The following is a 25,289-nucleotide window of genomic DNA, read 5'->3' as shown; positions in this document are numbered from 1 at the left end:
GGCCTTCGGGGAGGTTCAGGCCGGTTTGAAGGCAGACGTCCAGCTCTGAGCTCGGTGCTGAGCAGGAGGAGAAGCTAATATACTGGACAGACTCAAAGCTGACCTCTTCGTTCACTTTACAATAACACACGGATGCAGTCAGGATGTTTTTGTTTTAAATGCAATAGAAAAGCTATTTTTTCCTTCTTCTATCAGTGCTGTTGTTTTAAGTTATTTCTTGTTTTCACATCTCCTACTGTGATGTAATGCATTCCTTGTCAACTCTCATTATGTCCGTCAAGACCATGAAATGACTTCATTTCACCATATTCAGTCCTGCCTCCTTAACGGGCGTGCATATTCATTTTTCTGTTCTTACTCAGATAAGCCAACGTGCTGACAGAATGTACATCTCATTTGTGTGTGTGTGTGTGTGTTTGTGTGTGTGTGTGTGTGTGTCTGTGTGTGTGTGTGCTCGTGTGCGTGTAAGGGAGAGAGATTAGCAGAATGAGAGTACTCGCTTTATGTGTAGGTGTGAAAAAATTAATCAATTGTTTTGAAACCAAAGCGCATCAGAAGTGTCTGATATTGAAATTATTTATTTAAGAATGTATTTAAAAGATAAAGATGGAACTAATAATGAAAGTAGTAAATGTAGCAATGTGATATTATTACTATAAGGTGGATTAACACATTTTTGCAGAACTAGGAGTTTTGTTTTGTTTTGTTTTATGACATTATCACTCATCACGTTAACATTGTGCATGATAATCATTTTTTAAAGAATCTAATTAATGATGAAAATGTCTTCCCATGTTCTGAAGTTTTGCATCGGCGAGTTTTGCCATAACTTTTGTCGTACAATAACGTACTGTTTTTTAAAACACATAAACACCAAGGGCAGATTTTTCCACATGAAACAATTTAATTTACCGTAAAATTTGGTGTATAAGACGCATTTTTAATACATTTTTGTAATCTTGAAGGTGGGCTGCGTCCTGTATACTGGTGCGACCAATATACCAGTATAAAATGCAGGGAGAGGTATTTCATTGTGGGTATTTAACCCAGACGACGGCGCCATAATCTAGCTAAAGCTTTGTCATGGACACGCGCCATCAGGATTGCCAGTGCAGCCACCAACTAAGCTCAACCACTACACCGCTAGCTAGCAGGATTGTAAACTCGACATGGCGAAAACTACGGTGGCCGACAAGGGCAATCGCGCTCCAACGGCCCAAAATATTTCTATTAGAAGAAGCAGACTGCAAATTCCGAAACGATGTAAATTCAAAAACACATGCAAAAGTCCAAGACAAATGCAACGACGGAAACGTGCTGCGAATGAAAAAAAGTGCTGCCAAAAGCCAAAACAAATGCGTTAACATCAAATACGCTGCAAATACAGAAATTATGCAAACCCAGGCTGTGTTCGAAATGCTGTACTATATACTACATACTATATACTACATACTATGTACTACATGTTATATACTGCATACTGCGTTCGCCTGTAGTATGTAGTATGGAGGAGCTTTTCAAATTCATTTTGCAGTATGCTACGCCAGGCGGAAGTAAATAACCGCTGCTTCTTTAAGTATAGCGCCCCCTTCTGCTGGAATGCTGCTGCTGTCCATCATTTCAACTGCCGCTGTGACGTTCCAGCGCTTTGCATTGTGGGAAACAGTAGGCGAGGTAGACTGGTCTGATGCATACTGGAGATTTTCTCCGAATCAGTGCGACATCCGGGTGTTTTTGGCATACTGCACATTGTGCTTTTGATTGCATACCACATACTTCATTTGGCCAAATCAGTACGTACTGCTAGTATAGTATGGCATTTCGAACACAGCACCAGACAACACACGCAAAAGAAAACTGCTGCAAATCCAGTCCACAAAACTGAAGTGCTCCAGGCCTGTAGGGGGCGCTCAGTGTAACAAGATTATTATTGACGAGAGCTGGAGCGTGGTATCCGTTTGTTATAATAGAAATCATTTGGCCGTTGCAGCGCGATTGCCCTTGCCAGCCACGGTAGAAAACGTAGATCATGGTAGGTTATAACTTGTCAAATGAAAATAAATTGAAATTGTGTTGAAATAACTTGGGATACCCCCAAAAACAAAATACGTTATATTCCGGTGCGACTTATATTACGGATTTTACGGTAAATGTTATTTTCTGTATGAGTGACACATGACCTCAGACTCACCTTTACTGTTGGTTTCATCTGTAAAAAACGTGTGATTTTTCTGTTCTGTCTTATGGGGCTTGTAAAGGGACCTGACACTATAATTACATAAGCAAGCAGTCATTGTTATGACACATTAAGGTTCTCAGTTTTATTATCAATCTTACACTACTGCAAATGTTTGACGTTTATTTTGTTTGTGATCTACAACACTTGTTTACAGCGTGTTGTGTATGATGATTCCTTTGGTTTATTTGTATATTTTTGATTTTCAGCCACACAAAGGAAATCGGACTTCTACACTACGACTACAAACGTTTTGATTTTGGTGCAGGATATACACGTAAATGTACTTGAACTTGTTTTACAGCATCATGGTCTACAGGTTTTTTCTCTCTCCGACCAGCACTGTGTGTAACTATGTATCATCGGGTTTTCTGGGTATCTTAAGACTGGAGCTGTGATTTTATTTATTCACTATAACATGTTTCATTGTCAGTTTCATGTTCTCTCCTCTTTTCAGGAGTTTTTGAGTCAACTTCATCGAAACAGCGCTTGTGGAAAAGTAGAAGTTTTACAGAGTACAATCATTTTAGATTTTGACAGAAAGACGGAAGTTTCCAACATTCAAACTTTGAATTAAAATAAATGCTTTTTTAAGATTTGTTCACTGAAATCCTGTTAACAATGAAGCTTTACATAGCAGTGAAAGATAATTGGGCTGCTGTGTAATAACTCCTCGAGGTTTCCTTTTGAGCGCTGTTTAATGAGAGTTTGACTCAAAGGCTTTAATTTAACTTTAAAGTGTCCTGCTGTGATCAATGTTTGAGAAGTTCTGTGGGTGTATCTGACATTTTGTGACATTACGAACTCTGTTCTATCTGTATTTCATCCTTTTAGATCTGCTCGACACTTTTTTTTTTACTCACATCATGATGCGTCTCTTATACATGTGAATTATGACTCGAATCTGACTTTGAAGCTGCAGAACATTTTATTTTTATATTTTTCTCAGCATGCAGGCTCGGGTTTTTATCTCTGCTCAATTTTATCAGTGCGAGTGGCTCTAACTTTAGATGGATATCAAACGTGACTTCATTTGTGAGATGAAAGAGCCCCCTGCTGGACTTCTATTTATTTTCTCAGTGCTTGTTATTTGAAAGAAAAACAATCTTTCTTTGGGTTATAGGCTACATAAAATCCCCTCCTTCTTTTGGCTTCTGTTCTTTCACCGCGCTCATTTTCATATTCGATTTAACGGCCTCCCCTCGGAGACAATAACACCGACCTTGGCCAAATTCAAATCAGCCATCTAATGTGACCTCAACATTTTGGTGCAACAATGAAAGCAACTCTGAGCTTGTATCGAATTTAGCTTGAATTGATATTAATGTGCAAAGGTTTTGGCCTTCCATTGAGCTAAACAATATGATAACTAGATGGGACACAAAATGCCTGCTGATGTCACAGCCCACTTCCCAAGAAATCTGGTGCCGCTGCGCCAAATAAAATCCATTTATTCAAAGTGGGAGATGTCATAAGAAAACAAACTCAAACAATAGCGTTGTAGCGTCCTTCAGATGAAACGCTGTTACACATCCCACGATACGATCCCAAATTCACTTAAAATAATAACATCACTTTCATCATTGCTCATTATTTAACAGTTATGTAAGCTGATCTTGTTGCCACATGTAATCTAATCTTGTGAATAAACTTGTAATAAGAGGGAATACAGATCAGCCTCTCAGCACGTTCCCCGGGATTAAAAATGTCCGCCTGCTGCTCTCACCGTAGCTCCTCTCCTGTATGAGCTCATGTCGTGCTGAGTGACTTTAATGTGTGTTTTTCAAAGTGTTGTTTAAGATCTACCTCACATCTTGGTTTACCACATGTCTACATAAAATCACTGCCTTTTGCCTTTTACTGAAGCAAACAAACATGTTAAGCCTCGTGTGTCTTCAGACCTACATGATAAATATTACAGGGGCAGTGATGTTCCTGTTGTGGAGGATGATGCAGGGTGTGTGTGGTTACCAGGAAGCAGAGGTTATATTTTACACTTTACTTTGCAGCATCTTTCATTTACACTGATTAATGGCACCTGCCTTACTGCGTGCAATAAATGTAATTCAGTGCTTTATCTCTGGTGTGTTTTGTGTCATATTTTTGAGCACTAACATTTTTTTATATTTTAGGATGTGTTTCTGAGAGGTCAACGGCAGTTATTGGAATTCATTTTAATATATTTAATGAAATTAAGTAAAACACTGAAATTATTATTTATTTTTAAACATTATTTTTTTGGCCTTTTAATCATAGAGAGGACAGTGGATAGTGTCGAAAACAGAGGAGGAGGGAATGGGGGATGACATTCAGCAAAGGGCCGAGGGTGGGAGTTGAGCCTAGGGCCGCTGCATCGTGGACTGTGGCCTCTTTAATTCGGCTGCTGATTTCACCACTGAGCTAAACCGACACTAGCTGGGATTATTTTTTAGGTTTTTTAGTTGAATTTCACTTTAGAAACAGATTTTGACCAAACAATCTCAGCTCAAGGTCAATTGAGTTGCTGTTCTGGAGCTTTTGATCACATGACATGATCTTGATTAGCAAAGTGAATAAAAAATGTAGTTAAGAAATCTTGGACTGTTAGCTTCCTCTGATTGGACGGTGGGTGGACAACGTGGAGGCGAGCTGATGTGCTGGTTAGCTGAGGCATAAAGAAACTTTGTGCTTGTAACTCACAACTCGTAGCTTGTAACTTCATATTCGCACATGCACATAAGAAATGTGTGTGTCTGTGACTCAGACTTTAGCCCCCTTTACACTGCCAGTTCAAGGCAGGATTATTGCACCTCTGTTACGTTCCGTCTTCCATGTAAAACGCACGGAGGCGGAATGGGGGGGGGAAGTCGTTCCGCCTCTGAGCCGGCATCGGAGGTATTAACAGAGGCGAAACGGCGTCTGTGTTAACAGCAGAGCCGGCAGAGCGGAACAGCGCCGTGTATGTGTAGAACACGCTGTTTTTTTACACCTTGCGCACGTCTGCTTGCTTAGTGGCAAAACGGCTGCATGACGGCGGAGCCTCGTTACGGCGCTGAGGCCGAACCGCCTGTAAGTGTAGAAAGGGCTTTGTGAAATCTCAAAGTTGCAAATATTGCAGCACAAATGTGATGTACACAAACACAAATAGTTTCCACAGCTACTAAAACGTTTTACACATTTGCAGATGTTTTTCACATGCACACAAAACGAACTGTGAAATTATTTGTGAACATTATGTTGCGAGCTCAAAATCTTTGTGACCTTTATTTGACTCCGTACAGAGCAGCTAGTTAATAGACCTTGAGATGAGATCATTTTTTGATACGTCAATTTTGCCTTTCTTCGTATTTGTCACAAAGTCACAGAATGATAGGAGTATACAGAATAAATACACACTGCATGTGTTGTTTTCTTTATTTTTGTAACATTTGTGAGGCTCTCCCTCATTCCTGTTTTGCACATCTGCACTCTCTTATCCTGTACAAAGAGCCAAAATCTCACATCAGGTTGTTTTGTAGGAAATATAATTAACCACAATTCAAACATTTTTTTTTTTTTTACAGATTTACAACATAAACTGAAGTCAGTGTGACTTGATGACATTTTCATCCTCTCTCCTTTTTTATTAAGAGCTGCTGGGCACGCAGACGTGTAGAAATGTATGATAAAAACAGGTTTCAGCAGGTATTTCTTTGGTACTTTAGCTCTTATATTAAAAACAATTGGAAAAAGCCACTTAGCCTAAACAAATCCAAACTTCTTAGGGTGGTGAAATGTTCTGTAAGAAAGAAGAGGAGCTTCTTAAATAAGAAAACTGTAAGAGGAGAAATTGAGAAAAATGCAGGTGGAGGTACAAGGAGAGTGGGATAAACAACATTTCTGGTTATTTAATATTATCTTAGAAATGCGAGCGCACCTTCCTGAAAATATAAAACATCTCTCAGATAGAAAAAAACACACCAGAACAAGCTCGATTTTTGCAGAACGTACAAATCAATGTTTTGTGTTTTTTTAAACTTGAAGAGTCTGGCTCCTTCTGATGGACGTGTGGCTGGCACAAAACATGCTCACCAGACTGGAGGTTAATGGATTGAAGACACCACAGCAACCACAGCCTCGTGGAAGACAGTGAGAAAAATGTTGTGTGCTCGGAGGAGCTGATCAAACAGTCTGTCTGTCTCTGCCACAGTGGCTCTTAGTTCCCTGCAGGTCCCTTCACATCCAGAGACTGGTGGGCAGCTCCCGCCTGGAGGTTGCAGGCTGACGGATCACAGTAACCATTAGGACCAGCTGATCCAGGAGGCCCAGGTACGCCGGCCTGTCCGTGAGAACCAGGAGGTCCCCTCTGCCCGTCCCGACCATCCCGACCATAGCCGGGTTTGCCTGGCTCACCTGTGATCGCAAAAGTCATTTTAGGATGCTAGGTGCTACACTGAAAGGTTTGCATCTTAAGAGGTCACTCATAGTAAAATGGATCTCTTTAAGATCAGATTGTAAAATGGAATGAGTATTCTTTGTAAGAAGATGTAGAAAATGTGTTGCAATAGTGGAACAGATTCAGAAGGCTGAATTGACTCACCAGGAAGTCCAGGAGATCCTGGCTGACCTTTGGGTCCTCTCGCAGTGGGCCCTCTGGAGCCTCTGTCTCCCATTTCACCTGGAACATGTTAATGCATTAAGATATTTTGTACAACCATAGACTATGAAAGAAGCAGCCAACTGAACCACGGTTTGTGAAACGCTGGAATCAGAGGTGAACAGATTTGGCTCATTTTCCTTTCTGGTTTTATACAATCAGACTTCTTTTTTTAACCGGTGGAGTCGCCCTCTGCTGGCCATTAGAAAGAATGCAGGTTTAAAGCACTTCCACACTGATTTCACTTCTTAAACCAAGAGGCAAGAGATGGTTTGCAAACCCTACTTTTGAAACGTTGCAGTCACAGGTCACAACATATTTGGATGAGACGTTTGTAACGTCTTAATCGCCGTCATTGAAAGTAAACATCGTGCTATAATTCGAAAAGATTTGAAACTAGCGATTGAGACAGTAAACTTGTTGGAAGTTGTTTACTGGGATAATGAATCAACTTCCCAGACAGAGCCTTTTCCATTGAAAACCTAAATCTATTTAAATCTGCTTTTAACCTATGATCTCTTATTTCTTTTTAACTTTCTCTTACCTTTACATACATATTTTATTTACTTTAAGTCTTGTACTTTGATTGTTTTTGTTTTTAATGTATTTGCTGTTGTTGCTTCTGTTCTTTCGTTCATGTAAAGTGCCTTTGAGTACCTTTTAAAGCGCTATATAATTAAAATATTTTAATGTAATTATTATTAACTTAGAAGTAGAGTCATTTGTCCCTCTAGTTTCATACAATCTGACTTTTTTGCAACAGGTAGAGTCGCCCCCTGCTGGTTGATTACAGAGAAGGAAGGTTAGGCACTTCCTAGTGACCTTCGACACGTTCATGTATTTAAAGTGTAAAACAAACATATCATTTTATTTGATGTTAACTTCCCTCACCGCAACTCCTGCCACTACATTCATTACCTTTAGGTCCTTTGACTCCGATAACTCCTGGCGGCCCTTTGAGTCCGGGGAGGCCTCTTGTTCCAGACTGCCCAGGGAAGCCGTTGTCTCCCGGTGCCCCAGGAGGTCCTGGAAGTCCCGGTTTTCCAGGTAAGCCAGCCACACCTGACTCAGGCCTCCTTAAACTAGCGGCTAACTGGGCCAGCTGTTCTGTTGGAGCACAAAGGGAAAGAAGAGGATGAACCTGATGAACCATAAGTACACAAGCACTCAATGTTTCCTCACAGTTGTAGTTTACAGTCGGGGGAGCTTGGATAGGTTGTAATAAATCATAGTGAAGGATGAGAAGGTTCATTCTGAAAGCAGCTCTCATGAAGGAGATGGTCCAACAGCTCTTGTTCTTGACTTGAATGTGAAGCAGAGCGAGGTGAATCTATGGGCACGACGTCCCTCGAGCTGCTCCTGTTTTTCAACCTTTCTCCACAGAAGCTCAGTAGATTGAGCAGGGAGGAGATAATACCCTTTATTTCCAGTAATCAGCGGCAGAAAATGTATGTTCATGGTGCAAAGGATCTAATATGAATCTCATGTGGTTCCCTCTTGCATGCTATTTTGCACTTAAGATTCTAGTTTTCTGGCTCCTGATTTAAATTCATGCAGCCGCTGCTCGAATGCTCTTTTTTTGAGATTTCCTTTCCAGGCAGACTCTCCGCTCGGAGCAGAGGAGTGCAGGTCTGCTGGAGGTGAAATTAATTTTTCAGCACATTGGCTATAAAAAAATCATGAGTGTAGGAGATGAGTTGTGAAGACGTAAGAGCAACAGAATGAAGAGTACAGAGGTTGTGACTTCAGTGAGACGTTTCTAAAGCTCCGAGAAGGAATCTTTCATCCATCACACAAACAAAGGCTGAAGCTTATTTCATGTTCTGGTTATGAGACTTTTCCTTTTTGAACTGGAGAGGATTCAGCAACCGTCGGATCAATGAGACAGCGAAGGGGGCGGCTCTATGTGTGGTGGTGTAATGAGGCATTCTGGAGGAGATTAAACTCATGAAATGAGGCACAGGGGAATGATAAATGGGGTCAAAGGCCTATCACTTCTTACCTTGCATGACTCGCATGCAAACTTGTTTGATGTGCTGATCGCTCGGCTCTTTGCCCTGGAAGGAAGAAAGATGACTTAATAGATTTCATGACAGTGTTTAAAACATTTATGTGAAGACTCCACAGAACTGTTATCAAGTCAAAACAGAACTCCTCCTGTGTCACTGACAAGGCCCTCTTTGGGTAGAGAAACTTCTACTTGTCCTTGGGCTGGTTAAACACTTTTTATAAAATTGAAGTGAACTGAGGTGAAGCAGGAAACGATGCTTCCTTTCTCCTCTCCTGAGAAGTAATTGGTTTCCCTCGAAACAACAATAGACTGTATGACAGAAGTGGACGATGCCAAAATGTCGTCACCCAGTGGTTTGTGAACCCAGACTTTTGCATTTTACATGTTTCCATCTTGTTTTTTTGGAGAAGGAAGAGACCATGTTTGTAGGACAGGGTGGATAAGCATACATGCATCTCTATCCTGGTTGACAGGCTGACATGTTCGCAACAATCGCAAGCCCCTTTCACACATGCACTGCACTCCTGAACAATTACTGACATTGTCCAGGTGGACTTCACGTGTGAACGCAAACGGCCAAATTTTTGACTTTCTGCTGCCAGCCTCCTAGTAAAATGTCAGGAAGAAGTCGGGGTCCGATGTGTGAACACTGGAGGTAATACTCAGGAACATTCACAGCGAGCGAGTGATGGGGGAAGGGCTGGGGGGTTTAAAGAAAGTTATATCGTAATTCCATTATAACTGTGCTTCATTGTTCTCCACCATATGTTTAATCTGCTCACCTGGCGTCTCTTCAGTTATTTCTCCCTACACACCTTCACCTGCTGTACCTGCACACAGCAGCTCTTCCTGTATCTCTCTTCCTACATGTGTCTGCTCTGACATTCATCATGAGCTGCACATTTTACAAAGTCGCTGAAATAACACAACTCGAGGTTTGTATTTTTCACCTGCAATCTTATTTCCACAGCAGCAGGTGAGCTGCGTGTGAAGGAGGCTCGCTGTTAAAGATGTTGTGTGTCGAAACGATCAAACCCGACTAATGAGACCGACCCTACACCGCTGCACTTAAAATCTTTTAAAACAGAATAAGAAGGTCAATATTTAACAGAAGACGTCACATCTCAATCAATGCATTTACAGGAGGGACGTACCAGCCGAAGTCTGTGTGTATGTGTGTTTTTCTGATGAGCATGTGTGGAGACGCTGCTCCAGGTGTGTGAGAGACAAGAGGAGAGTGTCCAGTATGTTAACTGATCACAGTAGCCACCTCCTAATTCACACCCTGCTTTATAAGACTTGAAACTAACGATTTAGACCATAAACTAGAAGTAGGGCCATTTCTCTGTCTGGTTTTATACAATCACTTCTTCTTATTTTAACATGCAGAGTCGCCCCCTGCTGGCTGTTAGAAAGAATGCAGGTTTAAAGCACTTCCACATTGGTTTCACTTGTTAAAACAAGAGGCTACCTCCAGTCTTATATACATACAGTCTATGATAAAAACGCAGGTATTGAATTTGACTTGGTATTTTACCTGTTTCTATAAGGGTATGAAACTGCAGGTGAGCTTGAAGCAAGGGAGGATTCAATTCAAACTCCTGAAGCTTTTAGTGAGTGCTTACATCTGGTTTTGGCTGAGGACACTCATTTCTGTCTTTAGACTTAAAGTGTTATTTCCTGGACTTACCGCGGGACCCTGGGACCCTCTGACTCCAGTTGCACCCCTGTTTCCCTGCATGCCCCTTGGTCCAGGTGTGCCGGGCGGCCCCTCGATGCCAGGCTGTCCTCGACTTCCCTCAGGACCTCTTCTGCCGGGCTCGCCTGGGTTACCGACCTTCATGGGAAATAAGGTACCAGACCCGAGAGGTATTAAGAAGCTGCAGCCTATTCTCAACAGTCTGACAACCTCGAGACGTCAGGTTAAAAAATCTGTCTAAACTCACCTCTCCTTTAGCGCCATCTTCTCCTGCCTCACCCTGAGATTATTCATAAAAGAGAAAGGATGCAAGCAGGGACAAGTTTGTAAGTTTGTATCGTGCAGGTGTTGAATAGTTTTTAATTAAAGGTGTTGGTGTTACAACTTACAACAGCCCCTTTGTCTCCTGAGGTTCCTTCATCACCTTGTACTCCCTATAAAAACACATGAATGGTTTATGCAAAGAAACCCACCTGTTATTTAAATGCAGCATTACATTTAAGAGAGCATTAATATCATACCTGCTCTCCTTTAGGTCCTACTTCTCCACGCTCTCCCTGGAATAAACCAAAGACGTGTGTTAATTAAAAAGAGTGTTGTGACTTGCAGAATTTAGAAGTAGAATATTTCCATTCGTCCACACTAGAGGGAGCTGATCAGCTGTTTGTCACTGACCAGTTCTCAGACAATAGTGCTTAAAGCGGGCTCTGAACAGGACTGTGGCCCACTCTTACCCTCTCTCCTTTCACCCCAGGCAGGCCAGAAGGACCAGGGAGACCAGGAAGGCCGGGGTCACCTTTGGGTCCCTGTGACAAACAAACACGCACATCTTGTGAGTAGAAACATCTCAGCGACACTCAACACAGCAGGACTGTATTTACATACTAAAAGGGACAATAATGTGCAATAAATTAAATGTGCAATACTTTTTAATGTGCAGTAACATTTAATGTGCAACTGAGAAGGTCATGCAACCCTTGGATGCACATCTTTTTTTAACCACTTTTTATCCATCTATTTTTTATTGCAATTATAAGTGTGTGCATGTGGGGCAGATGCACAGAAAATGTCCTTGTACAATATGCATGACGGTGAAGGCCTGTAGCCATCAAAGGACAAAATAACGCACTTTGCCATTTCATCAACACCTAACGTTCCTGAAACAGCTCAAAGATCAATACTTGTAATAAAATGGACTTTAAACACAGCTGAGCATTGCCTCTTATTCTCTCAGACCTGTCTGTGTCCCATTCTCCCCTTTGATCACCGACCGACTGTCTGAGGAATGCCAGCAGAACAGAGAGCTCATTCAGCCCGCTGCTTACTAGTCTCCCCTTACTGTGAAAATAGAGCTCATGTGAGATCCAGCCTCGCTCTATTCTCTGAGACATTCCAGTGAGACAACAGCCAGGACCAAACACTCTGAGGCTTCACTTCTTTTAGGGTTCTTTCATTTAAAGAGTCAAAAATGCTGGAGGCATTAATGATTGTTTGGAGCCTCTTCTTGTGTTTGGACTTTGTAAAGGTTTCACTTTATATTTTTACTCATGATTGTGGGATGTAAACTGGCTGCTGAGGTTTTTATCGGCTTTTATTTTCAAAATAAAGGCGTGGATAGACTCTAATGTAAGAGTTTCATTAAAATGAATCCATAAAAACCTTTATTTTATTGTGCTTTAGAGCTCATAGGTTTATAATAATAAGAATAATAAACACAATTTTAATCAACTTTATTTATATAGCACCTTTCATACAGAGGGAGTAGTTTAAGTTTTAATTTGATTACAAATTAAAAGAAGAATCAGGAGAGTAAAACAAAGATGCAAAGTGCAAATACTGCACGATAGAACCAAGAGATCAAATGAATAACAAGCCAAACAGGCACCAGGAAGGAACAAGAGGAATATGCTAGGATAGAGAAAATATAAATAGATGTGAAAACAAAAGAATGCATTAAAAAAAAGGATAAAAAAGACGAGAATAAAACAAAGTGTCAATCATATCTTACCCTTGCACCTGGCTTGCCTGATGGACCAAGAGGGCCTTGCTCTCCTACATCTCCCTGAGGGAAGAAGAGGAAGTATTGTAAAAGGGTTGAGTTTCAAATTAAAGTGTGAACAAAATAAAAATATATATACATATTTTAAGCAGGCAAAAATACTCACAGGTCCACCAATTGGTCCCACAGGCCCCACCTCTCCCTGCTCTCCGCGCTCACCCTGTGGTGTGATGGAAAGATGACACGGTGACACATCAGAGGCGACAACAGAGGCGACGGCAGCTTTTCAACACCTACTGCTCATACTTACGGTTTTTCCAGCAGACCCCATTGTTCCAGAGAAGCCTGATTGACCAGCGTCTCCCTGAGCAGACAACAACCGCAATCATTAAGAGGTAAAAATAAAAGAAAAATGTGCAATATGAAGTAATTGATCAAGCAAACCACCTTAGAGCCACCAGAGCCTTTTGGTCCAGGTGAACCAGGCAGGCCCTGAAAACAGAGGACATGTGTGGAGGTAAGAGAACAATAACAAAGAGAACAATTTCTTACAACAAAGGAGGAAGCAGGGAGCGTCAGTCCCAAGAATAATCACACTTGGCTGTGTCACACTTGAGAAACACTGGAGCGCTAAGACGGCAGGCTTAAGGGATAAAAAATATATTTGTTTGAGCTTTTGACCCAAATAAGCTTAAGGTGATAAAAGCGCTCAGGATATTTAAATCGGGTGATGACTTTTATGCCTTCAAAATCTTTCTGAAAGCCGCCACAGGCAGACTGTTCGTGTCTGCCAACTGATTCTCATTAGAGCCGTTCATTAGACTAATCACAGATTAAAGGGCAGCGAAAACTTAGCTCTCACTTTTCATTCCGAGGAAGAGAGCGATTACCCTGCACTGCCTGCTGTATGGGTGGGAGGGAAGGAATTCTAAAGGATTATTTGCTCGACAACCTACAGAAAAATAGAGTAACTTTATTATACACTCTATTATAAAATACAAAATCAAGAAAGATTGTTTTTCTGCTGCTTGTTACTGCAGTATAGATGAGCAAGTGAGACTGCAGGGTGTTTTAAAGTGCTCCTGGTGGGTTTACTCAGGTGCATCCAATCAGAGTCAGTCTTGACAGTTGGGGGTCAAAGGCCATACTCACAGGCAGTCCCTGAAGTCCGACCTCTCCAGGAGCGCCTGCCTTTCCAATGCCTCCCTGCAGGGAAACAGACGGTGAAAAAGTGAAGTTGAGTTGCTCCAAACACGCAAATAACAAACAGTTGTTTCTATCCGTATACCAGCATCTGAGATGCAGCCTCTGATGTAGCTTAAAACGTGGTTTTGGGTATCTGTGAGTCTGCTCAATTATCCATAATTAAATAGCCCTCCAAAAACATCAGCTTGTTTTTCTTCTCTATAACAGTAGCCTTCACAGCAATGATATATACTATGGCTGACACAAGCAACTACTGTTGCAGAGCTGCAAAGAAGAACTAATTAAGTATTCGTGACAATAGCAACAACAGTGCGGTGCTAGCAAAGAGTGTAATGTTAGCCAAAGCTAGCAAAATTTCAGCAATCATTGTTCTCACACCAAATGTTTGTAGGCTTTATGTTTTTTTTTAAGTTAATTAAATTAATTAAAACTTGTTAAAAAAAAAAGTTACAAATGTGGGTTTCTGTGACACTTTATGGCCGACCCAGGACATCAGAATAGGCCGCTAGCTGAGCTGCTGCTACATTAGCTGCTGCTAGCATTAGCTGCTGCTAGCATTAGCTCAGCTTGTTTATATGATAATATGTTTCATGTCAAGGTCAGAAGTATACAGCTGTTGAAAATGATAATATGTAGCTTTTTTTCCCCCACACTATTTAGGAGGGGTACTCTATCGACCAACACATTGTCTTGTGTGCGTGTTATTTAGATGCACGTGTGTGTACTTGTGTGTGAAAGCTGGAGGTCACACGTGTATGTATGTATACTGTTATTATCGTTGTCATTAATACTAGTACCTCGTTGTTGTTTTTCTTCTTTACTTGGTTTAATTATGTTTTGTCTGCTTGATTTCACTTTGTATGCAAAACCACCATAAATAAAATCTAAAAAGAACACAGTGTCTTGGTTCCGAATCTGTATAAGGAAGGTAAAATGTTATCGCAACATCTCTAATAGCAAATATATTTTAATATCATCAACTTTAACATAATATGTTATATGGGGTTTTTTTTCATATGAAGTTATAAAAAATGATACATTACCTTTGCTCCCGGCATCCCAGGAATACCCTCACGACCGTCAACACCCGGCAAGCCCTGCAGATAAAAAGCACAAACTTAAATATTTGCACACAGCTCATCTGAAGCTTTTCTTGTCATCATTGATCAAACACTCACAGCCTCTCCTTTGGGACCTGGCAGACCTGTGATTCCTCTCCGCCCTTGAACACCCTGAGCAACAAAGCATCAACAGATTTGTCAGTTTTGATTGTACAAATCAGTGAATCAGCGTTTATTTTCTACCTCAGAAAATGTCTGATTTTTGTACTGACCGTTTCACCTCCAGGCCCAAGCTCGCCCATCACGCCTCTCTGGCCTTGATCTCCCTAAAAATAATAAATAAATAAAAATAATAGCAACTCATTCCAACCTGATTAGCTGCAAAAATAAATGTTTTTGTAACGTGGGACAAACTCACAGTTGCCCCGGCAACCCCCTGGGGACCTGGATCTCCATCAAGACCTCGAGCACCCTGCAGGACAACAACAGCATTGGTGTTTTTTCAAGGATGAACATTTTATTAGAAATTCATCCTGGATTTTTTTTAGGAAGAATGTGATGTAAGCCACCACAGAGACTAGAAAGTATAGAAGCCTTACCATCTCTCCTTTCGGTCCCATCATTCCCGTGGCTCCACGAAGTCCCTGAGGACCCTGAAAAAACACACAGATGCCACAGGTGTCTCAGTGAGCAGAAAAAAAGAAGCTAAAACAAAATGTAGCTTTAAATACTGTTCATATCAGGTAATAAAAACAGAATCTAACCGTTGGTCCCTGGGATCCGACCTCCCCTGGACCTCCCTGGTCACCCTCCTCACCCTGAGTGACACAAAAAGAAACATCATGAGCATGAAGACAATCAGAACTACACATTAAACTACATTACAAGAGTGAAACCGCATCCTAACACATGATACATCCCTTTGTTGTTTCTCTCGCAGAAGTATTCAAACCAAGGCTGCTCCCCTTTCAACTGTGTGGTAATTAGAAAACTAAGTACATAATACCCTGTTTTTAATTGATTGCAGGGAGGCAGAAGCAGACCATTTAACTCCAAATTATCATTCTGCTGCTTTGCAATTACAAATAATTTATATGCTGACTCTGGTGGACCTGAGGGGGCATATCCATTAAGACTGAGAGTGGTTAGGGCCTGAGGCTGCATGTTTTCTGTCATTAAAAAGGCAATTTCTTCTGTTAATAATATATATTACAATTGGCTTTTGAGACATATGAACTGTACATAACTTATGAACAAATTGTCATGATTTAGTTCTAGTTTAGTGATGTTTTTGAATTGTATTTCAGCGTTCAGATATCTCCTGTTTTACTTTGTCTCTCGTGTTGATCCACTTCCTGCCTTTGTGTGTTTCCTGTTTGTCTGATTATGTGCCCTGCCCTTACTGTTCTCACCTGCCTCATGGTTGTCTCACCTGTGTCTGCTTAGCCTCACCTCCCAAGTGTATTTAGTCTTTGGCTGTGTTCGAAATCGGATACTATATACTAATTACTGCATACTGCATACTGAGTTCGGCGGTAGTATGTAGTACAGAGCTGTTCAAATTCATTTTGCAGTATGCTACGCCAGGCTCCAGTTTCTGGTTTTGGAAAGCGGAAGTAAACAATAGCCCACCACTATAACTTTAGTTATAGCGCCCCCTTCTGCTCTTCTGCTGCTGTCGGCCATTTCAACTGCCGTTGTAACGTTCCAGCGCTTTGCATTGTGGGATACAGTAGGCGAGGTAGATTTCTACAAATCAGAACGACATCCGGGTATTTTTGGCATACTGCACATTTTGCTTTTGTTTGCATACTACATTTTGGCCAAATCACTGCGTACTGCTCGTATAGTAGCATATAGTAGCATTTCGAACACAGCAAAAGTGTTCCTGCCTTCGTTTGTTTCCCATTTGACACAAATATTGCACAACAAACGAAGGGGAATGAACGGTTTAACATTTGTTTACATTCAGGAGAAAGAAGAATGGAGCATGTTCTTAATCCTGCTTGATTGTACTCGTCTAAATTGCTGAATCATTCAAAGAAAGAAAGAATCTTTTTTGTTGATTTGAGCAAAGAAAGGACTTAAAAATTCTTCTTGTTTCTGCTTATTGTCAGGTTTTCATGATATTGTTATAATTAATATGTAATCATTATTGCTTCTGTTGATTTCAAACACAAAGTGAAGCACTGCATGAATTCTAGGTAACTTCAACCATGTGTCAAGGTGCAATCTTTGTGATGCAAACTTATTTTGTGTTTCAATTTTCTTCTTGAATTATCTACTTCCAACTAAAGCACAACATCTGCTTGTTCTGTTGTCAACTTTTAGTTCAAATGTGTGAATCCGAGAGTGGAAAACAGGCAAAAGGTCCCTACAATGAAACTTCCAGTGAAGGAGAAAATCATTCTCAGGACGGGGCGCAGACCGACAGTAAATCACACCCTGGCATGGGGTGATAAAGGGAGATGGGCCCAGACTCATTTCCATTTATATAGTGCATAGACACATTACAGAGAGAGGGCAGTTGTGCTTGAACATCATTTCAAATGAATCATCCTCCGTGCATTACAAGGAGTCACAGGCATTACATAAAGGCATGTATCACTTCCTCTTGAAATAGAGCAGCCGAATAATACTTGTCTCAAAGGCGCCGGGAATTCCTTCTTCAGGTTTAGGATGTGCATAATTTTTCCTGATGTGGAACGTTGTGGCATGTGTGACAGTTGTGGAGAGAAATTTATGTTTTAAGTGTCTATTTTTGTGGTTTTATGTGAGAATAAATTCCCACTGTTGTTGTTGTGGACGCTTAGAACATTTGTCATGACTAGAAATGTTTGGTTTCAGGTTTAAAACAAGGATGTGACACTAAATTGAATGTTTTTACCTTGTGCCCTTGTTTTCCAGGTTCTCCTGCTTCACCTTTTACACCTTTGTGGCCCTTAAAACATACAGAAAATAAAAGAAGCATCCATTAAACACTCTTCCTTTTGGGACACGTGCATGATTTTAGTGCGACAGAAAACACTGTTTCTCACCTTCATGCCAGGAAGGCCAGGATGTCCAGGGGTTCCAGGTGGGCAAGAGTTTGGACACTAAACAACAACATAGAAATCTGTAAATATTCCAGACATATTGTGCAAAAAAATAATCATAATCTACAGAAAATAATGCTTTACCAGCTCAGCATTGCCTTGCATTCCAGCTGCACCCTGAAAGTAAGAGAAAATATGATTTAGCACCTTTATATTGCACTTTATCACCGTCATGATGGAGGTAAGGAGCTTGTAAATCCCTCGGGGAAGGACGGCAGTGTGCAGCGGTGATCGCTAACAAGGCCAAATTGATTTCGTGGCTCGCCCTCGAGTGAAATAAAAAGCTGAATGTAATCATTTGCAAATCATCTGAGAGGTCAAACGAAGGTGTGTCACTTACTCTGGGCCCTGTTGGTCCACGAGGTCCCTGTGGCCCCCTCACACCCATAGCCCCCTGTGGAGAGACGTAACATGTGTCAGAAACTACACAGAGAGAATACATGCACTGGTCGCTCCATGACTGTTAGAGACTGGAGATTTCTATCAGTAAGAAAGATGATCCTGACACATTTACTTCAACAGGACTTGAAACCATAGCTCAATTGTTTTATGCTTAAAGTCTCATGGGTGAATTTAAGTAAGACCCTATTTTTACCTTTAAAGTAGATATTTCCATAGATTGTCAGAGGTGATGTTACCTTTAATGTTCTATGACAGATTAAGGGCTAAACACCAAACTGTATATCCCAGATCACTGCTTTGAAATCCAATGCGAGCTGATGCTGACACGATAGCCAAGAGGCAAAATTAAAAATGCAACACACCGTCAAAAGAGTCTTGTGTATAAAGCCAATATTAATTCTGGGTAATCAAGCAGCCAGAGGCAAAATGAAATGCTGAATATTTTACATTTTGAGATGATTTTTCACCATGAATAAATGTGTTAAAATGTGTGAATCCATGCATGGTTAAACATTAAGCTGGTAAAATACTTTTTGACTGAATATAAAATGAGTAGATGTTGCACAGAGTATGTACAGCATGTGTTTGATGTGTTTTTATGTGTGTGTGTACAAATGTTTTATCATAGGTTTGTGAAGGTTTCTGGCACACTGCTGCGAGCGCAGGCTGCAGCGTATCATCCGCTCTGCAGAGAGGGTGATCGGCTGTAATCTGCCATCTCTACACGACCTGTACACCTCCAGGACCCTGAGGCGTGCAGGTAAGATTGAGGCCGACCCCTCTCACCCTGGACACAGTCTCTTTGAGACCCTTCCCTCTGGCAAGAGGATGCGGTCCATAGGGACCAAAACCTCCCAACACAAGAACAGAACTGATTCTGAGGGCTGATGCTTAGCTTCTACAGTATCTAGTGTTGTACAGTGCAGATACACTGTGTGCGGCCTCACCTGCTTACATTTAACTTAAGCTCGCACTAACCTTCACTTGTTTTGTTATCATGGTCATTACATAAAGATAAAAACATCCACTCTGTCCTTGAAGGGTGCTTGCATACCACCACCACATATCCTACCATACCCCATATCACTAACTGAGCGTATTTAATGGTCCTTGTTTTAAACAGAGTAAAACTTCCTGAGCTTCTCTGCCTCTACTTACAGGTGGTCCAACTTTTCCAACTTCACCCAGAAGTCCTCCAGGCCCAGGTGGTCCCTGTTCAAAGACACAATGTAGGTATTCAGTATCAACAATTCTTTAATAAAGACTACCAAAACTTACTATAGACTTTGATTTAATAGCTTAAACAATTTACTTACGGGGGGTCCATCTTGCCCAACACCCTAAAGAGAGACACATACAGTATGACTTAATGATATGACAGGACAAAGAGGCCTCAACATTATGTAATTTCCAGACGGTTATTGTTGATCTGATGCTTTGACTGACTGGTTCAGAGATGAAATGCTACTTACAGACGTCCCACGAGGTCCAGATTTTCCAGGTTCACCCTAAAAGAGGAAGATAAAAACATGACAAACATACACAGGTTATGAACCACACACTGAAGTACTCCAGGTAAAGTAGAGCTATTCGAGCCTGCAGACGATCTGAGTTAACATTCCTCCAGCTCATCACATGACTGCGTCGGGCACACTTGACCCAGCAATGTTTAGTCTAATGAGAACCGATGTTGGGGCTTCATTCCCCACGGAGATTACACAGAAGACTTGCAGGATTAAGTCTCATTTGTCACGAGGAATTGGTTTATGCACTGCAGCTCCCGTGCCCAGCCAAAAGACTGGACAGCAGCTTGGCAACCGTTTCACTGACGGTCTCTGAAGCAGGAAAGCAAAGGCTCATTAGTCACTTACTTTCTGTCCGGGGGGACCTTCGGATCCAGGATCTCCAATGGGGCCAGTCAAACCCTGCAGAGAAGAGAGATCAGGCTTAACTAATAGATCACAGCAAAGCTTCAGGCACTGCTGCGCCTTTATGCACAATCAAAAAATCGAGGAACAGATTTAATTTAAATGCTTTTTATTACCAAAATGTTATGGCCAAAATATAGTGCATGGTTGTATTTGTTCAATCTAAGACAGGAGACGCCCACAATCACGATCCAAGCCGAAAGCATCATCATAAATCTAACTTTTATAGTAGAATGGGAGTGCAAATGTTTAAAATGAGTTCCTTTTATTTTCATGACTAGTTTATTTTCACCTTAATTTGAAACTTGATGTACCTTCTGCTTCAAAAGGCAATACTCCCCCCTATGTTACATCATCACAACACAATCCAGTGGGAGGAGTCCTATGTATTCATAAAAGAGATTGACTATAACCACCTCCTGCACTGCAGATTTGTCATCCACATTAAGACGAAGGCTCGGTTTTTGCACACGTCATGACGTCCACTAGAGTGTGTTCAACTTCACAGACACACAGAAAAAGTCAGCGCCGGGGCAGAGGGCAAAACTCTCAGACTGCAAACCAAGCAGCGAGCAACATTCCTCTGGCCCATTTCAAACAAGCGCACTGAAAGACATCATTCCACACTGTTTTGAGGATTCTCAACAGGAGATACCAACGCCGGCCGGGCAACAGAGCTGCTATTGTTTAAGACTCCTGATAGAGCACAGGAAATTACTTATAATGCATTAACGTGTACATTTTTATAATAGCAGCAGTGTTATGTGTGGATGTTTTTCTAACCCGACTTTAAACTCTGACTGGAAGTTAATTACACTCAGGCCCTGGTTTACCCTGTTGCAAAGGAAATTTGGATCCTGTTTAATAAATTCTTCACATTTTTGCGCACAGATCTCCTACAAAATCTGACATTTCAGTTGTTACTCTTAAAGACTAAAAAGTTACAGTGGTGGTCGCATCAACCTTTGGAGTTTCACCCCCTTGCAGGCTTATTTGTAGGTTGCATGTTGATCTCACTTATGCAGCAAACACCAAAAAGATGAAACATTAAACATCAAGCACTCACATCATTCCCAGGAATCCCAGGTAATCCTGAAGATCCAGGTTTACCAGAGTCTCCATCAGGTCCCTTGAAACAAAGGTTCCACATAAATCAGTGAAAAGCCCAACAATGTAAAAACAGTGCATCATTTTATTTGCTTTAATCAAAGGTTATAGTTACAGAAGGACCATCCTCGCCGTCTTCTCCCCTCTCCCCCTGTGACAAAGAGATTCAGAGCTTTAAGGTGAGCAAATAGAGAACTACCTGCAAAGTTTTCCTCACATTATCTGGACAATGTTACAGAGCACTTACAGCGATGCCATCAATTCCTGGTACACCTGCAGGTCCAGGAGGGCCAGCAGCTCCTTGACTCCTCTGGGTAAAATAATGATAATAAAATAAGACAAAATATCTGCTTAAATATCTGAAAAAAACATCAACCAATTTTTGCCTTTTCTTATATACTTAAACACTGCTTCACAGACGATATTAAAAGAATGAGAACAGGTGCACCACCTTTCTTATGCTGCCAGAATACAAGACTGTCTTTGAGATACATTCAAATTTCTCTCCGGCCGTGGAGCTGAATTCTGATTGCAGAATTTATCAAAGATGAGATAGCACAATGTAAAAGTAGAAGTTTAAAAATACCAATTGAGGAAAATATTAAACTTTTAGCTTGTTTCGTACACTTTGCAGAGTTCTAGGTAAAATAGAGCTTGTTATATAGCATGCCACTAGGAGAACACTCACCTGCACCTCGGTCACATCAGTCTATAGAGACAAATAGAGACACCAGAGAGAAAGAGAGAGAAACATAATGAGTCTTACTTGAGCGAAGCAGATAAGGACAAGCTGCAGAAGCAGAACCAGCAGTGGCCCTCTAACGCTGGGGGCCTGAGCCATGATCTCCCCGTGGGCAGGAAAGGTTAAAAGTAGTCCTTTCTCTGGGATTTGTTGGGTTGACGGAGCCCCCGACAAAACAACCCAACTGAATCCGCTTCAGCTATCTAGACCATCCGAGGTCCCATAGCCACCACGGGCTCATGTATATTCATACATTGTTTGGTTACAGGAAGGGATTGGAGGGTTTGCAAGGGGGGGCACCAAGGGGAGGGACCAACGCGCAGACAGCACCAATAGGCAGGGTCAGCGGGTTATTTAATCTCTGCGACTGTATGGCCCGAATAATTTTATTCAAAGTACATTTAAGTGGTGATCAATTTAGTCGTCTTCACAGTGTTACAGAGTTACAACATTGTACACTAACTTGTGCTTTTACAATATGAATGCTGCTTGTTTTATTTTCCACTCTATTAAGACTCATTCAGCTAAACCAAAACTTAAGTGAGACTTCCATCCACAGATTTCTGTTCATTGTGTTATTCTAATTCTTCTTACCGATGTCCTGGCCGGGAGGTCATAACACGCATTTGTCCGGGCTCGCGTGACGTCGCAGTGAATCAGCATCGACTGGAGTTCAAACTTTATGAACAAATAATGGAAAAAAATAGATAAGCAATATATATGACACAGATTAACAGTATCGAGCTCTTATGCTGCTCTGTTAAAGTTGCACAGTTCTATATTGTGACTCCTTTAGATCAAAAGGATGCCACGATAAAACGCAGAGCACGTGCTGTGTTTGCACAATAAATTAGTTACAGTAAGAGACTTATTATAGACCTTTACTATGGTCTTTGAATTCTTAGCCTAGGAGTTAAAATGTGATTAAATCTGGTTAACATGATTGCACTTTCGTGCGCAATTGTGCCAAACAAAAGGCGCATGAACCTTTAAAAAACCATGCACGTGAGCTGCATAATGTGGTACTGCAGAATGGTTTAGTCTGTGCTCAGCTATTCTTCACCAGAACCTGCAACAAATTCCACATATTTGTCGCCAAAGCCTGAATGGAGAGACAGCAGACGTAAACTACAGACAAACCAAACAGGAGGGTGAGAAAACACAGGCGTTCCCAAACCTTTGCATGTGAAGGCCCCACAAAGGAAACCACAGAGCATGCATTATCAAGCAAGAGAGTAGAAATATATGTCTCAGAAGTAATTTTACAATTAATAGTCTTTCTTTTTGCAGTGTAACCGTTACTGGTGCAAATTCTTTTCATCTCCTACTCTAAGATAACAAAGCACAAATTGAAATGCCAGAAAATGTCCGTAACGATCAAGTTTTGCGCACGTGGATAATCAAAATGTTTCTTTTAACGATAATAAATAATTAAGCCATTGGGCCCATATGTTAGTGAGAAATGTGTTTGGACAAGTGATCATATGTTATGACCCCATTCTTTGCGTGTAGCTTAAACTTAAAGTAAACTAAATGTCAAGACATCACATGCACATAGTTAATGCAAAAATGATATAAAGATATCAAGCATCACAAAATGGCCCGATGATGTTGTTTATCCGTGACTCGGCTTAAGCGTACTGCTTCAGAAACTTGCATTGGTGCCCAATCTCCCTCCCATAAATAATAAACTGATGGGATGTTCATGGATCGTTTGAGGATCTGAAATTGGCTAAACTTTATTGTGGTGAGTCTTGCTGCAGTTGCAAAACTCAAATAGACGTACCGGAATTGCCATCACTGGGTTATCCTTGAGCTTTCCTATCAACGTGAAGCCATCCAGACTGACTTTTTGTCGTGGCGGTATACTCTGAGAACCGATCATGACACAGTCCACGGAAAGGGTGACAGAGCGGCTGCTGACGTCAAGCAGGACTTTGTGCCACTGGTCATTGAAAAGAGAAGCCACAGTGCTGAAGACAACAGTCTGTCTCCCGGTTTCCACCGATGTGAAAGTAAACTCCAGAGTCTTGGACTCCCCATTGAGTCTGACAGACAGCTGCTCATTTCCATTTACATCCTGCATTTGCCAGATATTCCACTTTTTATTGATGGTGCTGCCACTCATGCGCAGCACAGCTACAAATGCAAACTCCTCCGGCAGTCCCAGGGGATAAGCTGATCTGAAACAACAGGATGGATATTATTAAACCTTCAACTTACATACTGAATAAAACATATAATAAAGTTTGTCATATAGTCGTGGTGCTTAACTTTAATTGTATCACCCACTACATACTTTTTATGATAGTGAAATCATCATATGATATATCAGTTTTGTGTAGTGTGTTTTTAAGTTGTATTACAGAAGGTACATGATGTTACAGGTGAGTTCAGTCTCTGATGTTCAGGACCATGGACAGGGTAGATGGCGTTCCTCCAGCTCAACCACTAGATGTCAGTGTTCACTCATACAACGCCCATTGTAACGCCCTGCAGCTTACCTTGTGTTGATCCTGAAGTTGAATGCTGGGCCTATTTGATAGGCAACATGCTGAGGAGATGACCCAGGGACCTTTTTAACAGTGCCCCTTCTTGCCAGCTCAGCGATGTGGAACTGGGACATAATATAAAATCCTAAAGGTATAAAGGCAAAAAAAAATCACAGGATGCAGTTTTGAAACCATAGAAGAAGACATACTTTATTAAACACTCAGGGGAAATTCTATTTTTTCACTGTTTTTACAAACCTGCTACACACAAAGGCCTGAAATGCACACATGCACAAACATTATGGACATGCACTAATGGAGAGATGTCAGAGTGAGGGGGCTGCACATGTACATACGCCCCAAGCAGTTGGGGGAGTCAGTGCCTTACTCAAGCACACCTTGACAGTGCCAAGGGAATGAGCTGGTACCTCTCCAGCTACCAGCCCCAATTCCATGCTTGAACAAGCCACCCTCCGGTTCCCAAGCCAAGTACCAACAGACTGAGTTACCATCTACGTCTATACAGCTTTGTGTAAGTTTAACTGTAATGTATATTTTAAAATAAGACTAATATTTAGCAGTTCTTTTCTCATATAGGCAGTGTAATGTCAGGCAAATAAAACAGTCCAAAAAATGCTTAGTTATTATGAAGCCACCTGGGAAATGATCCTCCCCGACGCTGATCTGAGGGCACAT

At 41.3% G+C, this 25,289-nt stretch overlaps 2 protein-coding genes across 2 annotated transcripts; both read right to left on the bottom strand.

The window, feature by feature from the left end:
• Positions 1–6,410: 6,410 nt before the first annotated feature.
• col9a1b (collagen, type IX, alpha 1b) lies at positions 6,411–22,200 on the bottom strand. The gene is made up of 32 exons (XM_069658947.1): positions 22,126–22,200; positions 21,607–21,669; positions 21,475–21,510; positions 21,319–21,381; positions 20,196–20,249; positions 19,797–19,832; positions 19,641–19,664; positions 19,483–19,536; positions 18,263–18,316; positions 18,007–18,039; positions 17,866–17,922; positions 17,715–17,768; positions 15,592–15,645; positions 15,427–15,480; positions 15,246–15,299; positions 15,100–15,153; positions 14,945–14,998; positions 14,810–14,863; positions 13,713–13,766; positions 13,008–13,052; positions 12,871–12,924; positions 12,727–12,780; positions 12,570–12,623; positions 11,296–11,367; positions 11,083–11,118; positions 10,951–10,995; positions 10,809–10,841; positions 10,553–10,699; positions 8,854–8,908; positions 7,770–7,958; positions 6,795–6,872; positions 6,411–6,607 (listed from the first exon to the last, which is right to left on the bottom strand). Exons 1-32 carry the CDS (start codon positions 22,198–22,200, stop codon positions 6,411–6,413), a joined length of 2,040 nt encoding a protein of 679 aa, XP_069515048.1.
• Positions 22,201–22,363: 163 nt separating this feature from the next.
• Positions 22,364–25,289, bottom strand: LOC138588779 (collagen, type XIX, alpha 1). Its single transcript, XM_069659030.1, has 5 exons — positions 25,250–25,289; positions 24,606–24,738; positions 23,888–24,284; positions 22,696–22,779; positions 22,364–22,468 (listed from the first exon to the last, which is right to left on the bottom strand). Exons 1-5 carry the CDS (start codon positions 25,287–25,289, stop codon positions 22,364–22,366), a joined length of 759 nt encoding a protein of 252 aa, XP_069515131.1.

This window comes from Semicossyphus pulcher, unplaced genomic scaffold (assembly GCF_022749685.1).
Source record: "Semicossyphus pulcher isolate SPU_LCO1_2020_fin unplaced genomic scaffold, fSemPul1.0.p SCAF_12, whole genome shotgun sequence".
NCBI classification, from domain to species: domain Eukaryota; kingdom Metazoa; phylum Chordata; class Actinopteri; order Labriformes; family Labridae; genus Semicossyphus; species Semicossyphus pulcher.
The sequence above is the reverse complement of the archived record's forward strand: the minus strand, read 5'-3'. Positions and strand labels throughout refer to the sequence as shown.